The sequence below is a fragment of the Scyliorhinus canicula genome, chromosome 4, assembly GCF_902713615.1.
Source record: "Scyliorhinus canicula chromosome 4, sScyCan1.1, whole genome shotgun sequence".
NCBI classification, from domain to species: Eukaryota; Metazoa; Chordata; class Chondrichthyes; order Carcharhiniformes; family Scyliorhinidae; genus Scyliorhinus; species Scyliorhinus canicula.
Genome location: NC_052149.1, coordinates 35,480,787 through 35,499,919, shown reverse-complemented (window position 1 = coordinate 35,499,919; position 19,133 = coordinate 35,480,787). Strand labels below are relative to the sequence as shown.

The 19,133-nt window shown below is 44.7% G+C and overlaps 1 protein-coding gene across 1 annotated transcript in view; it reads right to left on the bottom strand.

Moving 5' to 3' along the window:
• Positions 1-19,133, bottom strand: part of LOC119964477 (MAP kinase-interacting serine/threonine-protein kinase 1-like) — a 133,481-nt gene that overhangs the window by 107,518 nt on the left and 6,830 nt on the right. Inside the window, 1 exon segment of the mRNA XM_038794023.1 lies at positions 10,479-10,541. Coding sequence (XP_038649951.1) covers positions 10,479-10,541 — 63 coding nt within the window.

The following is a 19,133-nucleotide window of genomic DNA, read 5'->3' as shown; positions in this document are numbered from 1 at the left end:
ACTCAGCGGACTTCACTCACCTGAATTTACAGCAATACGTCTTGATTCTGTGTGAGAGGAAATAAGGAACTTAACTTATATTTTTGAAATTGACTGAGACTCTGTGAGATATGCTGAATGACAGCTTATGCATCTTGTTAATTGCTCCTGCACTGGACTGGCTCATTCTGGCCTGTGCTACAGTGATGTTATCGGCTGATCTTTCCATCTCGTTGCTCATCAGCAAGTTCCATGTTTGCTCACCTCAAAACTCACATCACAATACTGACGATCTCCACAGTCATTCTGACAAGAGGTTCGGCTTGGATTTCATCAATTCAGAAATTATTCATACAGACATGTTTTTAACAAGTGAAAAGACAGTGATCAATTTGTACATTTTTGTGGGTTCTGTCTTTGCATTCTGTGGAGCGAGGGTTGTTGGGTTTGTTTATTGTCACGCGTACCAACGTACAGTGAAAAGTATTTTTCTGTGAGCAGCTCAACAGATCATTAAGTACATAAAAAGAAAAGGAAATAAAAGAAAATACATAATAGGGCAACACAAGGTACACAATGTAACGACATAACATTGGCATCGGGTGAAGCATTCAGGGGGGTAGTGTTAATGAGGTCAGTCCAGAAGAGGGTAATTTAGGAGTCTGGTAACAGTGGGGAGGAAGCTGTTTTTGAATCTGTTTGTGCGTGTTCTAAGACTTTTGTATCTCCTGCCCGATGGAAGTAGTTGGAAGAGTGGGTAAGCCAGGTGAGGGGGGTCTGGATTATGCTGCCACTTTCCCCAGACAGCGGGAGGTGTAGATGGAGTCAATGGATGGGAGGCAGGTTCGTGTGATGGACTGGGCTGCGTTCACAACTCTCTGAAGTTTCTTTTAGTCTTGGGCCGAGCAGTTGCCATTACCAGGCTGTGATGCAGTAGCATGGTGGTTAGCATAAATGCTTCACAGCTCCAGGGTCCCAGGTTCGATTCCCGGCTGGGTCACTGTCTGTGTGGAGTCTGCACGTCCTCCCCCTGTGTGCGTGGGTTTCCTCCGGGTGCTCCGGTTTCCTCCCACAGTCCAAAGATGTGCGGGTTAGGTGGATTGGCCATGCTAAATTGCCCGTAGTGTGCTAATAAAAGTAAGGTTAAGGGGGGGTTGTTGGGTTACGGGTATAGGGTGGATACGTGGGTTTGAGTAGGGTGATCATGGCTCGGCACAACATTGAGGGCCGAAGGGCCTGTTCTGTGCTGTACTGTTCTATGTTCTATGTTCAGATAGGATGCTTTCTATGGTGCACCTGTAAAAGTTGATAACAGTTAATGAGGACATGCCGGTTTTCCTTAGTTTCCTTAGGAGGTATATGCTCTGTTGTGCTTTCCTGGTGGTAGCGTCGACGTGGGTGGACCAGGACAGATTTTTGGAGATGTGTACCCCTAGGAATTTGAAACTGCTAACCATCTCCACCTCAGCCCCGTTGATGCTGACAGGGGTGTGTACAGTACTTTGCTTTCTGAAGTCAATGACCAGCTCTTTAATTTTGCTGGCATTGAGGGACAGATTTCTGTCTCTGCACCACTCCACTAGGTTCTCTATCTCCCTCCTGTATTCTGACTGGTCGTTATTCAAGATCCAGCCCACTATGGTCGTATCGTCAGCAAACTTGTAGATGGCGTTGGAACAAAATTTTGCCACGCAGTCTTGTGTGTACAGGGAGTATAGTAGGGGGCTAAGTACGCAGCCATGCGAGGCCCCGGTATTGAGGTCTATTGTGGAGGAGGTGTTGTTTATTCTTACTGATTGTGGTCCGTGGGTTAGGAAGTCAAGGATCCAGTTGGAGAGTGAGGAGCCAAATCCTCGGTTTTGGAGCTATGATAGGAGCTTGGCTGGGATTATGGTGTTGAAGGCGGAGCTGTAGTCAATAAACAGGAGTCTGATGTAAGTTCTTGTTGTCGAGATGCTCTGGGGATGAGTGTAGGGCCAGAGAGATGCGTCTGCTGTGGACCGGTTGCGGTGTTATGCGAATTGCAGTGGATCAAGACGTTCTGGGACTATTAGAGGTGATGCTCTTCATGACTAACCTCTCGCAGCACTTAATTCCAACTGAAGTCAGGGCCACCGGACGGTAGTCATTAAGGCACATTGCCTGGCTCTTCTTTGGCACCAGTATGATGGTGGTCTTGTTGAATGGTGGATGAGTATGGGTGTGTTATGAGCTGCTGGGGCAGTCGATAGTGGATCGTTGTTTTCCTGCACGAACGAAGCATGGAATGCATCACGTTCAATGGGGAGGGGAGTGCTGCTGCTGGAGATATTGCTCGGCTTCGCTTTGTAGCCCGTTTTGTTGTTTAGGCCTTGCCACAACCGCCGAATGTCTGCAACGCTAGTCTGTGATTCTAGCTTGGTCTGAGATTCTCTCTTGGCATCTCGGATGGCTTTGCGGAGGTTGTACCTAGATTTCTTGTATAGGTCAGGGTCGCCTGACTTGAGCACCTCAGACCTGTCCTTCAGTAGTGAGTCAATCACGCGATTGAGCCATGGTTTCCGGTTGGGGAACGTACGTACTGCTTTCTTTGGCACGCAGTCGTCCACACATTTGCTGATGAAGTCTGTGACGCTGGTGGCATACTCATTTAAGTTGGTCGCTGAGTTCTTAAATACGGATCGGTCCATTGTCTCTAAGCAGTCACGTAGGAGCTCTTCTGTTTCCTCGGACCAGGAATAGGATGAATAGGATGGGAATAGAGGGATATGGATCCAGGAAGTGTAGAATATTTTAGTTTAGGCGGGCAGCATGTTGGCACAGGCTTGGAGGGCCAATGGGCTTGTTCCTGAGATGTACCTTTCTTTGTTCTTTGTTCTTTTAGCACTGCATGACCGTCTTAACTGGATTCTCCCGCTCGAGTTTCTGTTTGTATGCCAGGAGAAGGAGCACCGTCTTATGGTCTGATTTCCCAAAGTGCGGTCGGGGGATGGAATGGTAGGCGCCCTTGATTTTTGATTAGCTGTGGTCAAAGGTGTTGTTGCCCCTGGTGGGACAGGAGATGTGCTGGTGGAATTTTGTCAGTACGCTGTTGAGGTTGGCCTTGTTAAAATCCCCGGCAACGATGAACAAGGCCTCCGGGTGTTCTGTTTCGTAGTTGTTTATGACTGTGTACAGTTCGTCAAGCGCCTTCTTCACTTCTGCCTGGGATGAGATGTAGACTGCTGTGATAATGGCTGATGTGAACTCACGTGGGTGAGTGGAGATGGCTAGAAATGAACGTGAGCACAGGGCCCCACTAACTGTAAATCTGCCTCTGCCTGTAGCAGCAAATGGGCAGACTCTCTCACACCTGTAAAGAGTTTGATTTGGCCAGAGCATCTGCATCAGGAAGACATGGTTCAGGATGTTGCCATACCATCATCTATTAGTACTGACATTGTGAAGGTAGAAGTTCTCGACAACTTCAGATATCTAACCTCCAAAATCATCAGCCACTTGATGTGAAAATCAATACATTGCAAATGTTGCAGCTGTTATGTCCAAGTTAAATAAGAAAGTGGGGATTAACAGCTAACTGACCGAGAACACCAAACTGCAAGTCAATCAAGCCTGCATCCTCCATGCATTCCACGACAGTGGTGAGACTTGGGACAACATAGACAGGAGAAAAGGCTGAACAGTTTCCACCATTGCTGTCTCATGTGTATCTTCAGCATCTCTTGGCAGGACAGGTCACCAACTCAGAGGCCCTGGAGCCTGCTAATTCCATCAGAATTTACTCAACAATGCTTGCGCTGACTCAACCATGTGCATCGAATGGATGATAGCTGCATGCCCAAAGACCAGTGAATTAGTCACTGGGACAAGACCTGGGCACCCGTATCCCCACTACAAGGACCTATGCAAATGAGATATGAAGATGACAGACACTTAAACTGACAACTGGGAGGCAGTTGCTGACCGCCGTGATCTCTGGAGGCTGGCTGCATGAAAGGCATTCGGAGAGGTGAGCAAAAACAAAATGCTCAATTGGCCAAGAAGGCCCAGTGAAAACAGAGGCCAGCCAATCGTGCAACTTTTCAGCCCACTGTCTTCCTTTGAAATTTGCCTGATAAAGGAGCTGCGCACCGAAAGCTGGTGACTCCAAATAAACCTGTTGGACTTTAACCTGGTGTTGTAAGCTTCTTACTTTGAAATGTATGCAGCCAAGACTGCCATGCCAGGGTTGGGCTCCTGAGCCACACCAGGCAATGCTCAGCACAAGTGTTTTGATCACCACAGCACAAACTATCATCTTACAAGATGGAAGACTGCTACTGTATCTCTACTGTCCATTAGCTATCCATAAACTCAGTCAATTTGACTTGGTGCATGCAAATATAGCTGACTGTCTCCTTTGATTTGGAACTAAGGCCAGTTTAAATGCTTCATTGATGTAAAACTGTGTCAACCTCACTGTTCCTGCTACATCCTTTTTTGCCCATTGTTTATGTTATGATGAAACGATCTATGCTAATTTCATCATTTCAGCGTCTCAAAAGTTATACAGTAATCAGGAAGTTACAATTTCCTTACACTGGACCTTCAGTCTTGCATGTGTTTTTAAAAAGAGGAGAATAGAATTTTTGATTTCCCTTCAGGCAACAATATATATTATATAGGTTTCAGCATGTGCCACGTAGGATTCTCAACAAGCTGGATAAAGCTTCCTCTTGAACTTTTCCATCTTCCAACCATTGACCAGGAAGAAAATGAATTCCTTTTAAAACTGTAAGCCACATGAAATAAATTAAACATAGGGGGAAGGAAAACTCATTACCTTTAAAGTCGAGTTACCAGAATGAAATCCAGCAGTTAGTGCTTTCACTCTTCATCAGGATTTCTAAAATTCACATTCTTCAATTAGAGTGTTCTTAAGATTCTGAGTCATTTTACACTCTATTTTATACTCATATAAAGATAATAGCAGTAACAAAAAAAGCAATTGTGGGACAGCACAGAGGCACAGTAGTTAGTATTGCTGTTTCATGGCACCTAGGACCTGGGTTCGACCATGGCCCCAGGTCACTGTTTGTGTGGACTTTGCACATTCTCCCCCTGTCTGTGTGGGTCTTACACCCCCCCCCCACAACCCAAAGATGTGCAGGGTACGTGGATTGGCCACGCTAAATTGCCCCTTAATTTGAAAAAGAAAGAACTGGGTACTCTAATTTTTAATAAAAACAATTGTTTCTTAGAATTTGACAATGAAGCACTAATTACATTTAAAAAGTACATGCTTACATGAAACATTCATTTCCCAGCACTTTTCAATCTGGCTGAAAAATCAAGCATACAATTTCTCTGGTATGTTTACTCAAAGCCTTTTCCCAGTCAAAGAACAAAGTCCTGTACTATCACATCACCATCACAGTTATTGTTAAGTTCTATGACTGTGTTTTGCAGTTTGCTACTTTCAAAAAGCTCACACTCTCGAGGAAATTGTCCCAGGTGAAGTGAATGATAGTCACACTTTTTCATTATTGACTGAGAAACAATCGGAATTCTGTATCAAGCCTATTGAAATTTATGTAGTATTCAAATCTAATAATTTCCCCATGCTTCTCTCCAGTTCCTTTTATTCATTTAGTTTAGGTATACACCCAGTGGCGGACTGGCCAGGGTGTCAGCTTGCCCGATGGCAAGTGGGCCCCCTATATCAAATAAAAATGCAATAAAGAAACAAACACAGACAACTGTTTAGTAATAAAAAGGAATAAGAAAAAAAAGAGAACAGGACACAAGTAAGCAGTGCATGAAAAGGAACGAAGCAGGGGAGGTAGTGGAAGGATGTGGAATAGGGGGGCCCGGGTCAGGCATAATGAAGGAAATTCCATGTTTTCAGCAAGAGTGTGTGAATTTAAAGATAAAGTTACAATTCGTGATTTGAGATGGTCGGCAACTTCAAAGGATATCAAGCAGTAGTCTTGGTTCAGCCGGTACATCGGTCCGGGGCCCGGAGAGCCATGAAGAGGCCCGTGAATCTCTGGAGGGCCCTTAAAAGTTATAATTAATTAGATAAATAAATCTCCAACTTCTTTCCTGAGATTTGTATTCTAACTTAATAAAATATAATTGTTTTTAAAAAGAGCAATACCAAGGCAGCACGGTGGCCTAGTGGTTAGCACAACCGCCTCACGGCGCTGAGGTCCCAGGTTCGATCCTGGCTCTGGGTCACTGTCCGTGTGGAGTTTGCATATTCTCCCCGTGTCTGCGTGGGTTTCGCCCCCACAACCCAAAAAATGTGCAGAGTAGGTGGATTGGCCATGCTAAATTGCCCCTTAATTGGAAAAAATAATTGGGTAATCTAAAGTTATTTTTAAAAAAAGAGCAATACCAAATAAAAATGCAATAAAGAAACAAACAAATAATCACTCAGTGTATGAAGGAACGAAGCAGTGTTAAACGGATGTGAAAAGGAGTGGAGGTGGGGGGGGGGGGGCTGGTTCACCCGGGTCAGATATAGTTGGAAATCCACGTGTTCAGCAAGAGTGTGTGAATTTAAAGATAAAGTTACAGTTCGTGATTTGAGATGCTCGGCAACTTGAAAGGATATCAAGCAGTACATAGGGTCGTGAGGTCACCGAAAAGGAGAGGCGGTACCTTTGACCGTGAATCATGAGGTCAAAGATATTGAAGTGATAAGCCATGATCGGTAAACTCAAAGGGTTGCGACTTGTAACACTACACTGGTATCAAACTGGACATGTTAACTTTGGTTGTGGGACCATTCTTAATGTCTTACTATAGTCGGACCAAACTTCTAAGTTTCAACAGTTGTCTCAGTTGCTTGCTGGTGTGAACACTGGACAGTGGATTGTCTCATCTTCTGAAGCTGCATACGCCACAGTAGTATTGACTAATGAACATATCCTATTGAAGTGTAAATAAGTTATTTTATATTTTTTATCAAGTAGGGGTTTATCTGGCGTTCCTTCAAGTTATTCTTGCAATCATCAATATTCATTTTTCCCAATGTGGGCTATTTTTAATTAAGTTTTTATTTCAGGAATATTACTCCTACCAGCATGGAAAAGAAAAAGCATAAATCTGGGTCACTAAAACGCAAAGAACAAAAAGAAGCAGAAAGAAAGGAATCAGCCAAGTGATGCAGGCCTATTACAGAGTTTATAATACCACAAGAACAATCCACATCAATATCCAGTTCTGCAACAAATAATCAAGAAGCAAGAAACAATGCTCATGGTGATGATGCAATAACATGCGAGTTACAAGAACAGAGAAGAGCTACTTTGAATGTAGAGACAAATACAAGTGCATCCATTACTAATCAACCCAGGCCCAATATTTCTTCTGGCTTCCTTGTTCCGGTATCTGTACTGCCTGTAGTTGCAACATCTGAACACATCGCTTCAACTAGTGACAGGGAATCAGATATACCTTCAAGCACAAATGACTTGGTTTCTGAAGCACATCCTGTAAATGAACCTACGCAAGAAAATGAAAGATCGATTACTGGAATCTTTCAATATCCATCACGAGCAAAGCTAAAACAGTTTTTTGCTGAACATCCACTTCAGCCACTTGATGATCTGCCATTTGATGCTCGTTTGTATGAGAGGAAAATTATGAATGACTCTGTCCCAAGAAAATGGCGAACATATAACAAAGAAAATAGATGCTTATGTTGTTCATACTGCTTAGCCTTTGAGTTTCCCAACACTTGTAATCCATCACCCTTTGTACGTGGCTTTAGTGACTCCAGGCGTATTAGCCAGAGCTTGACTTTACATGAATCGACAACAACACATGTCAGAAATGCTCAGCAATATATCAGTGTGGTTAATGATGGCACCTTAGATACATTTTTTGCAGCATCACTAATTAAAAGGAAAGAAGAAGTATTGAAGCAGAGAAGTATTGTCATGAGGATTATAGACATCATAAAGATGTTAGGCAAGCAAGCACTTCCTTTTCTAGGTCACAGAAATGAATCGGCCTACACTCTAGATAATGAGGTTCTGAATCATGGCAATTTTTTAGCTACAGTGCAGTTGATGGCAAAATATGACCCCATTATGGCAGCTCACGTTTCTGCAGTGCTAAACAAGTCTAAACAAAGAATCAAACGATTAGAGCAACAAGGAAAGGCTCAAAGTAAAGGCCGTGGTGGACCTGTTACATACCTGAGTAAAACCACTATAAACATGTTAATCAAAATTATGAAGAATATGATACAAGAAAGAATTAGTCATGAAGTTTCTCAAGCAAAATATTATTCTATTCAGGTTGATTCAACACAAGACAATTAATCCATCGATCAGTTTAGCATTATTATTCAGTATGTGCTTAAAGGCATTATCTGTGAGCGACTACTTTCAGTTGTGCCAAGTAATGATGGTACAGGACAGGGACTTTTTGATCTATTGATTGAAACATTACAGCATCTTAAAATTGACCACCAAAAATGTTTATCTGATAGCACAGATGGCGCTGCAAGCTACCATGGCCAGTATAATGGTTTACAAATATAAATTGCTGATGTGGCTGATCAACATGTTCATATATGATGCTATGCCCATGTCTTGAATTTGGTGATAACTGAAACAACAAAATGTTGTGTGCCTGCAGTTTCTTTTTTCAATTTGCTCCAGAATATAGCAACTTTTGTGAAAGCATCATACAAGAGAATGGCTGTATGGATAGAAGTTGTTGGAAAACATCTAGGACAAGAAAAAATTAAACGATTAAAGCTAATTGGTGAGACCAGATGGTCAGGAAAATCCAATGCAGCAACAACTATATTTGGACGTTTTGATGATGCCGCTGCCAGTACTTTCGTAAATCTATTGACATGCTTATCAAAGAAACAAGATTCAGAAAAGTTTGATGCAAAAACAAAACATGAAGCAAATGTTTTACTTCAAAGTCTTCTAAAGTTTGAAACCATATTGACAGCATTTACTTACTTGTATATATTTGAAACTACAACCCCGTTATCAAGCTATCTACAGACAAGTGGTTTAGATATGTTTACTGCGTGGAGTTTTGTAGATTCAGCTACAACAAATTTAAAGGAACAGACAAGAACATTTGATAACGTTCACAGCAAGGCTTTGGAATTTGTAAATAAATGTAATGACAGGATTTCACAGATGAATATGAATGAAAATCAAACATTGGAAATTGATGCGTTGAAAACAGCATTGCCAGTTAAGAGGCAGAGGAAGAAGAAAAGAATGGCAGATGAGCTTATTGATGATGAAATAAATTCCTCAGATTCTCTAGCTGATTTTCGAGTAAATGTGTTTAACCTAATAATGGATCGCATTGTCCAGTCACTAGAATCACGCTTTGTACAACACAAACAGTTGTATAAAGATTTGTCCTGCTTGGACCCAACAAAGTTTAAAACTATTGCAGAGAAGGGCCTTGAAGATGAAGCATTGGAAGGTATTATTAAGCTGTTTCCACAAATCAGCAAAGATCAAGTAATATTGGAATTGTTTTCTTTTGCTTCAAACTTTGATGTATTAAAGCTATTGCTTAATGATGGTGAGAGTATGGATTCCAGTTGCAACAATTGTAAAATTTGCAGCACTTGCCCATCGTGTGTACTAAAAATTCTGGCATCCAACAGACTTCATGACAAGGCATATGATAACCTTTATGAACTTTATGTCATCTGCATGCTATCAGTTACTCAAGTCCAATGTGAGAGGACATTTTCAAAGCTAAAGATCATAAAGACAAGGTTAATAAATTCGCTGTCTGAGAAGAATTTGGAATCATACATGTTGCTATCCATTGAAAAGGAATTGTTAGATGAATTGGATGCAGAAGCAATTATTGGCAGATTCGCACAATCATCTAGCCAACACAAACGATTGCTCTTAATATAGTGGACTGCATGCAATGCTCTATTGTGCTTTTGAACTATCTGTTAATGTGTAAATTGTGCAGTAAACTATTTAAAAGTATCAACCAATTACTTTAAAAAAAAATTTAAATTAAAAATTCAATTATAACATTCTGTATTTACATTTGGTATCTACTGCCAGTAATATGTACAGTATATGCACACTGTAATTACTACGAAATACACATTTTTTCCACAAAAAATTTAATTGTACCCTTTTTTCCATATGTATTTTTTGAAAATTTTATTTATTCATTATGAAAATTAAATGATAGCATTGTAGTTGTGGGTGGGCCCCCTTTGTCTCCTGGCAACCAATATTTTTAGACCCAGTCCGCCACTGTATACACCAAGATAAAACAATCCCACAGACTGCAAGATCACATGCTCTGCATGCCTAACAATACACCTGCATGCAGAGCATGTGCATAATTGCCTCTCGTCAGCAACCTCTTCCTCCAAATTACACAAAGTATCAGACCCACAACCATTTCAGTAACTCCATGATTCTGAGGTAATAGCATGAATCTTCTGAATAATATGTCCCCATTAGCTGTTTTTGTCTAAGGAAACTATTATTTGCCTTTATAATGCTTACCTTAAGGGAGCATTGAAAGCTTTTCAGATCTGTTATCTTGCTCTGCTTCATCATATCTGCCAACTGAACGACAAAGTAAAATTAGTTGCATTTTAGTAGAACTAATCGAAAAAGAAGCAACTCTACTGAATATATGGTTACAGCAGACCATTATTCACTGCAGAAGCAAGAAGCCCTGATTCTCTTTATACCCCCAGGCAGAGACTATCAATAATCGTTAACATTTCAACAAGGATATTATTAGTTTGCTTTCATGCCCCTTCCTCCAAAGTTTTAAAAATATTAAGTCAGCTGCACAGTGAACATTAATATCTCCAGTATTCTCTATAGTCTTGTGTTCCAACTACTGATATTTCCCAAGTTACCAATAGCCTCACAGAGAAAATAACCAGGTTTCAATTAGGGAATTACCAGCATTAATTCTACTGAGGGGCTTTATACAGCTGACAAGAGAATAGTAATGGATACTTTGTGACATTGGACAATAAAATAGGTTGCAAGAAAATCACAGAACTAATCTAATTGATGAAAAATCCAATCAGATAAATATAAGATTTGTAGAATTGTTACCGGAACCTAATGATCATGTTTCGGTCTTAAATTTACTGCAACCCTGATTGCTTATCATATAACCAAGGTGACGTGCAATAGTTTATCTTCTTCAATGGTTTTTGCTCCTGCTGGAACATTGTTGTAACTACTTCAGTCACAATGTGCTTCATAACATAAAAAAGGCTTTAGAAATTGATCTTCCTCAGTCCTATTATGCAGCAACACACCTGCGATTCTTCCACCCCTGCCGTCTTGATCGTCTATCCACTCCACTTTGAACATTTGGGCTATACAAAAAAAAAGTTCAACTTGTCACACTCTTTTGAAGCTTGTTATTTTTTTTATCCTTGACAGTACAAATAATATACCCAAATGAAAAGGGGCTGGTTTAGCTCACTTGGCTAAATCGCTGGCTTTTAAAGCAGACCAAGGAGGCCAGCAGCACGGTTCGATTCCCGTACCAGCCTCCCCAAACAGGCGCCGGAATGTGGCGACTAGGGGCTTTTCACAGTAACTTCATTGAAGCCTACTCGTGACAATAAGCGATTTTCATTTCATTTTCATTTTCAAAAAGTAAGGCAGGGAAGACTGACTCATTTAATACTGAGAAGTGTTCATAATCAGACATATTTTTAAAACATGCAAGCAAGCAGGTGTGAACAGCATACTGAATCACAAGACAACCTCACCCTTAATCCATTTGGTGACACACTTTCACACGCTGTACTCATCATGTGATTAGATGAATCAGAAGATTAGGTACGGAGATTAAATAATTAAATCAGCACGCAGGGAGATTGTTGCCCACTGCGAGACTCAACAACTAGTGAACTAACATTTTCACAAATTCACAGTGCCAAAGCCTTCTTAGCAACTTGCTGCCCGTTTTCTGCTACAAAAACATTCCCTTGGCTACCCTGGAGAGCCCAATACAAGAGAGTGGCTGAGCAAACAAACAGTGATATTTGAACCCCATTCAGTGTTGAGTTTGCTAATGTTGGGGATGGGGAGAAAAATGCTCAACAAGGTTTTTCATTCCTGGTTAGACACCAATAACCCCTGCTGAGGTTGACATTGAACTCAGCTGTGATTCCCCAGCATCAAATATAAAGTAAAGTTGCCATTGTCCCAGATGACCAGAGGCTGCTTTCCCCTTTTGAGGGGAAGAGCTGACTGGTGGTGATTTAGCCTGAGGATCACCACACCTCAGACAAGAGCAAGGTTGAGAAGGTGGGGCCTTCATGAATTGAACAGGCGCTGTTGGCCTCGCTCTGTATCACAAACCAGCTGCCCAGCCGAAACCCGACCCAGTCTGCCTGCACTCACGTGAATACCAGTACGTATGGTACAATTATTACACCTGGGAAACTAACCCCTCCACATCAGAATAAACCCACATATCTCTGCTCGTTGTTTGTCAGCCGTTTCAACTTCAAGACTTGATCTCAGAGCATTACAATATACCGGCTGGGACCAGCCAGTAGTGTTTGAGAAAGGGGCAGGAATCCTATTGTGTTCCTTGAAGACATCACTAGCTCAGACATAAGGGCAGACGCACACGGTACATTAATTTAATCCCCAAATCTGTGGAAGCCTTCTGTATCTTTTTTGAGCAGCTAAAGTGGCCAGTCTAAAATTGGTCCTTATTACCAGAGTAAGGTTTCAGGGAAAGCTCACGCGGTTTACTCCTCTTGCCTGCAGAAGGTGACACTAATTGAGACAGCAAAAAAGGCTATTTTAAGCACGTACCACTTTGTGCCAGATTACCATCAGAAATTCCATACCCTCAAGAAATGGCCCGACCAGATGTATCTGGAATTTGAAAGATTGAAGAAACTTGCTTTTACCAATGGTTGCCTGCACGGTAGCACAGTGGTTAGCACGGTTGCTTCACAGCACCAGGGTCCCAGGTTCGATTCTGCTTGGGTCACTGTCTGTGCGGAGTCTGCACGTTCTCCCCGTGTCTGCAAGGGTTTCCTCCGGGTGCTCCGGTTTCCTCCCAAAAGTCCCTAAAGACGTGCTGTCAGGTGAATTGGACATTCTGAATTCTCCCTCAGTGTACCCGAACAGGCACCGATGTGTGACGACAAGGGGCTTTTCACAGTAACTTCATTGCAGTGTTAATATAAGTCTATTTGTGACAATAAGGTATATTATTAAAACAGAACCCACTTACAAATCCTCGGTGAAATAATTCTCCTTGAGCAGCTTAAAAACTTCATCCCCTTTCCAGTAAGACCACACCTAGAAGAGCAGAGTCACAGGGGCCATGCAGGCATCCAGTCACACTGGCTGACAACTATGAACTCATCCACAAACCCTTATTCCAGAAGAGACCTTCCCCTAGTCGCACCCAATCAACTGGAAAGGATAGAGATGGGGAAGAGTGATAGAAAACTGGGCACCCATTGGAGAAAGGCAAATGCTGAGGTCCCTCCACAGGACAGAAATGGTGGTGCTGAAATGAAAAGTGAGGCCAAGAACCCTAAAGGTAGGGCACATCCGGGCCAATTGCTACAGGTAAACCCAGTCGGATTTAATGGGGTACATACACCCCATACAGAGAATAGGAGTCAGTCAGATAGCATCGTAGACCAGGCTATGGATCGGACTGTGGCTGTGAATCCCTGTTTCAGGAGCACTCCTGAAACTTCAGATAAAGTTAAACAAATCCCTGAGAGTGCATTTTATATCTGAAGAAAGGGTGGCCACATTTCCACAGGATTTCCGCCTCCCCGAACAGGCACCGGAATGTGGCGACTAGGGCCTTTTCACAGTAACTTCATTTGAAGCCTACTTGTGGCAATAAACACATTTTCATTTCATTTACATTTCAAGCAAAAACTGGCTGAAATTGCAAAGTAACCAACCACTTGCTGGAATTCCTATGTGGATTACACTTGACCAACTCGCCCGGAGAGAACAGAATGTTGCATCTTTTTCCTACAGAGACACTTCAAAAGAAGAGATGCAATGCAAAAACTGAACAGAAATCTCCTGCAGAGATAATGGAGGCATATTACCATCTCATGGGAGTACTATCCCAGACTGTGGACATAATAGGAGTTGAAAGAAAACAATTCTGGGCGAAAGACAGCTTTATACTTTTCCCCTCGCAGGACCATACAAGTAAAGCGGTTAAATAGACACTGCAATCACGGTCTGTGTGTGCTAGTCTGGTGTTCTAGTTCTACTGTGCACTGTGAAGGTCACAGTTGTAGACATCTATGAGACATCTCTATGCTTGCAGGTAAAAAGGTCTCTCTCTCTCTCTAATTGCTAGAAGCTAGTCACAAGTTAACAAAGCCACAGATGAAAAGGAAACCGTAACAAGTCTTACAACACCAGGTTAAAATCCAACCGGTTTATTTGGAATCACTAGCTTTTGAAGCTTATCAGAAATCACAAGCTCCGAAAGCTTGTGATTCCAAATAAACCCTGTTGGGGTTTAAGCTGGTGTTGTAAGGCTTCTTACTGTGCACACCCCAATCCAACACCGGCATCTCCACATCATGAAAAGGAAACAGAACAACTTCTTTCAGCTAATCTGCAGAACAAAGAATCTCCAAACGACCTGCTCAACTGCAAAGGTCAGTGCTACTGGAATCACCCAGCAATGTTTCACTACCTACTCCACAGACGAGGCAAAGACTGATGTTTTTACCTTTTAGTTTTGGATTTGTTTTTGATTTCTAATCTGTGTATGTTTATTGTGTTTTTATTATTTTCTTCTTGAGTTTTAGTAACTAACAAACTCACTCTTTAACTCAAGAAAGCCTGGTTAAGTTGGCTCCTTTTAAAACATAGATACATTCAGACAGGGACTGGTGTGCAAGAGGAAAGGGATCCTTTCTAAACTAACCGTGCTGTGACCACCCGAGGGGGTTGAATAAAGAAGGGGAGCCACTTCATCCCTTCTCACATGGGAGCACAACAATTTGGGGGCATTTTGTCCAGAATCATAACCAATTGGGGTACCTTGCCTGGGGAATAGAGGCAACAATATATCACTGAACCTCCTCCCTTTACAATATCACTTAGTTAGCAACCCCTCTTCCCAAAACCGGCTCACCCTTTATTCATCAACAGCTTCTCTCCCCTTTCACTCAGGCAGCAACCCCACTCCCAAACTTGGACCACCCCCACTCACTCAGCAGCCCTCCCAAACCCTTCCATTCGCTCACTCAACAGCCTTTCGCCCAAAGACATGACCCCGCCCAATTCACTCACTCAGCAGCCACTTTACTGACCCCATCCACTCACAAGCCCCTCATCCCAACACCACCGCATCCCTTACTCACTTAGCAACCCCATTCCAACCCTGACTCCTGATCGCTCACCCAGCAGCCCATCTTCCCAACCACATATACCCCCACTCACTCATTCGCAGTTCCATCTTCCCAACCACGTATATCCCCACTCACTCACCTGTTCCATCTTCCTAACCCCATTTCCCCCCCACTCACTCACTCAGCAGTCCCACCTTCCCAACCCAGTCCCCCCCCCCCCAAAACATAACTCACCAGTTATTTTTAGTCATTTACGGGATGTGGCCGTCACTGGTTAGGCCAGCATTTACTGCCCATCCCTAGTTGCCCTTCAGAGGATGGTGGTGAGTTGCCTTCTTGAACCGCTGCAGTCCCTGGGGTATAGATACACCCACCTTGCTGTTAGGGAGGAAGTTCCAAAATTTTGGCCCAGCGACAGTGAAGGGGCAGCGATATATTTCCAAATCAGGTTGCGGGTGGCTTGGAGGGGAACCTCCAGCTGGTGGGGTTCCCAGGTGTCTGTTGCTCTTGTCCTTCTAAATGGTAGCGGCTGTGGGTTTGGAAGGTGCTATCTAAGGAACCTTGGCGAGTTACTGTAGGGCATCTTGTAGATGGTACACACAGTGGCCACCATTCGTTGGTGGTTGAGGATTTGAATGTTTGTAGCAGGAGGAACAATCAGGCTGATTTGTCCCGGGTGGTATTGAGCTTCTTGAGTGTTGTTGGAGCTGCACTCATCCAGGCAAGTGGAGAGTATTACATTACACTTCTGACTTGTGCCTTGTAGATGGCTTTGGGGGGTCAGGAGGTCAGTTACTTGCCGTGGGGTACCTAGGCTTTTTTTTAAAATAATTTTTATTGAAGAAATTTTTCAAAATACAAACATTTTAACCCCCCCTACATTTACATTTAAATTATAACAAAACAAAGTCAAACCCCCCTACTTAACAAAAAAAAAGAAAAAAGTCCCCCCCCCCCCTACTCGCGCGTCCCCCCCCCCCCCCCCCACCCCCCGCCGGCGAACCGACAGTCAGACCAACTTATCATTTCTGGCAGTGTCCTCGGGCAGGCCTTGCCCGTGCCACCACCGCTACCGTACTTCCTTCGTCGTTGTCCCCCCTCCCCCCCCCCACCCCCCCCCCCCTCCCTCCCGCCCTCCCCTCCCCTCCCGGGTTGCTGCTGTCACGGCCTCAGTTTCTATCTCTGATCCAAGAGGTCTAGGAAGGGTTGCCATCGCCTGAAAAAACCCCTGCACCGACCCTCTCAGGGCGAATTTGATCCTTTCCAATTGGATGAAGTTTGCCATGTCGTTTAACCAGGTGTTAACACTCGGAGGCCTTTCGTCCCTCCACTGAATCAAGATCCTCCTCCGAGCCACCAAGGACGCAAAGGCTAATATTCCAGCCTCCCTCGCCTCCTGTACCCCCGGTTCCACCCCAACCCCGAAGATCGCAAGTCCCCATCCTGGCTTGACCCTGGACCCCACCACTCTCGACACCGTCCCTGCCACCCCCTTCCAGAACTCCTCCAGTGCCGGACATGCCCAAAACATATGTGCATGATTCGCAGGGCTTCCCGCACATCTAATACACCTGTCTTCACCCCCGAAAAACCGACTCATCCTTGTCCCCGTCATGTGGGCTCTATGCAGTACCTTAAATTGAATGAGACTTGGTCTCGCACATGACGACGACGAGTTGACCCTCTCCAGGGCGTCTGCCCATGTCCCGTCCTCTATCTGTTCCCCCAGCTCTAACTCCCACTTATCTTTCAGCTCCACTACTGGTACCTCCTCCACCTCCTGCATAATCTTATAGATGTCCGAGATCTTCCCCTCCCCGACTCAGACCCCTGATAGCACCCTATCACTCACCCCCCTGTCTGGGAGCGCGGGGAACCCCTCTATCTGTCGTCTGGCAAATGCCTTCACTTGGAGGTACCTGAACGTGTTCCCCGGGGGGAGCCCAAATTTCTCCTCCAGCTCTCCCAAGCTCGCAAACCTCCCCTCTATAAACAAGTCCCTCAGTTGTCTAATACCCGCCCTCTGCCAGCTCTGGAATCCCCCTCCTGTATTTCCCGGCGCAAATCTGTGGTTCCCTCTTAGTGGTGCCCCTATCAGACCTCCCACTTCCCCCCTGTGTCGCCTCCACTGCCCCCAGATCTTGAGGGTGGCCGCCACCACCGGGCTCGTGGTATACCTCGTGGGAGGGAGCGGCCATGGTGCCGTTACCAGTGCCCCTAAGCTTATGTTGCCGCAGGACGCCCTCTCCATGCGCTTCCAGGCTGCCCCCTCCCCTTCCATCATCCACTTTCGTACCATCGATGTATTTGCCGCCCAGTAATATCCTGAAAGGTTGGGCAACGCCAGCCCTCCACTATCCCTACTCCGCTCCAAAAAGACCCTTCTAACTCTCGGGGTGCCATGTGCCCACACATACCCCATGATACTACTCGTTACCTTCTTGAAAAAGGCCCTGGGGAGGAAGATGGGCAGACACTGGAACAAAAACAAGAACCTCGGGAGGACCGTCATTTTAACTGACTGCACCCTCCCTGCCAGCGACAGCGGCACCATGTCCCACCTCTTAAACTCCTCCTCCATCTGTTCCACCAGTCTGGAAAAGTTCAACTTGTGGAGGGTCCCCCAGTTCTTTGCCACCTGCACCCCCAAGTACCTAAAACTTTTAACTGCTCTTTTGAAGGGGAGCCTCCCAATTCCCTCCCCTTGGTCTCCCGGGTGTATTACAAAGACCTCACTTTTCCCCAGATTTAATTTATACCCCGAAAAGTCCCCGAACTCCGCTAGTATCCCCATTACCTCCGGCATTCCCCCCTCCGGGTCTGCCACATACAACAACAAATCATCCGCATAGAGCGAGACCCGATGTTCCTCCCCTCCCCTTGTCAGTCCTCTCCACCCCCCTGAACCCCTCAGTGCCATCGCCAACGGCTCAATCGCTAATGCAAAGAGTAAGGGGGATAGGGGACATCCCTGCCTAGTACCTCGATGGAGCCCAAAATATTCTGACCTCCTCCCGTTTGTTACCACACTTGCCATCGGAGCTGAATAGAGCAGTTTTACCCACTTGATAAATCCCTCCCCAAACCCAAACCTTTCCAACGTCTCCCACAAGTATTCCCACTCCACCCTGTCAAATGCCTTCTCCGCGTCCAACGCTACCACTATCTCCGCCTCCCCTTCCACTGCTGGCATCATAATCACATTTAACAATCTCCGGATATTTGTGTTAAGTTGGCGTCCCTTCACGAACCCCGTCTGGTCTTCATGGACTACCCCTGGCACACAGTCCTCTATCCTGGTTGCCAGGACCTTTGCTAACAGCTTGGCGTCAACATTCAGGAGGGAGATGGGCCTGTAGGACCCGCACTGGACCGGGTCCTTGTCCCGCTTCAAAATCAAGGAGATCAGGGCCTGCGACATTGTTGGGGGCAGAACCCCCCCCTCGCGCGCCTCATTAAAGGCTCTCACCAGCACTGGACCCACCAAGTCCACAAATTTCCTGTAAAACTCCACCGGGAACCCATCCGGCCCCGGCGCCTTCCCCGCCTGCATCTGGCCTATCCCTTTAATTAGCTCCTGCAGCTCTATCGGCGCCCCCAACCCTTCTACCAGCTCCTCCTGTACCTTTGGGAACCCCAATTTGTCGAGAAAGTTCTTCATTCCCCCTCTCCTCTTCGGCGGTTCAGACCTATACAATTCCCTATAGAAGTCCTTAAAGACCCTATTCACCTCTTGCCCCTTCTGCACTACGTCCCCACCCCTCTCTCTCACTCCCCCAATCTCTCTGGCTGCATCTCGCTTACGAAGCTGGTG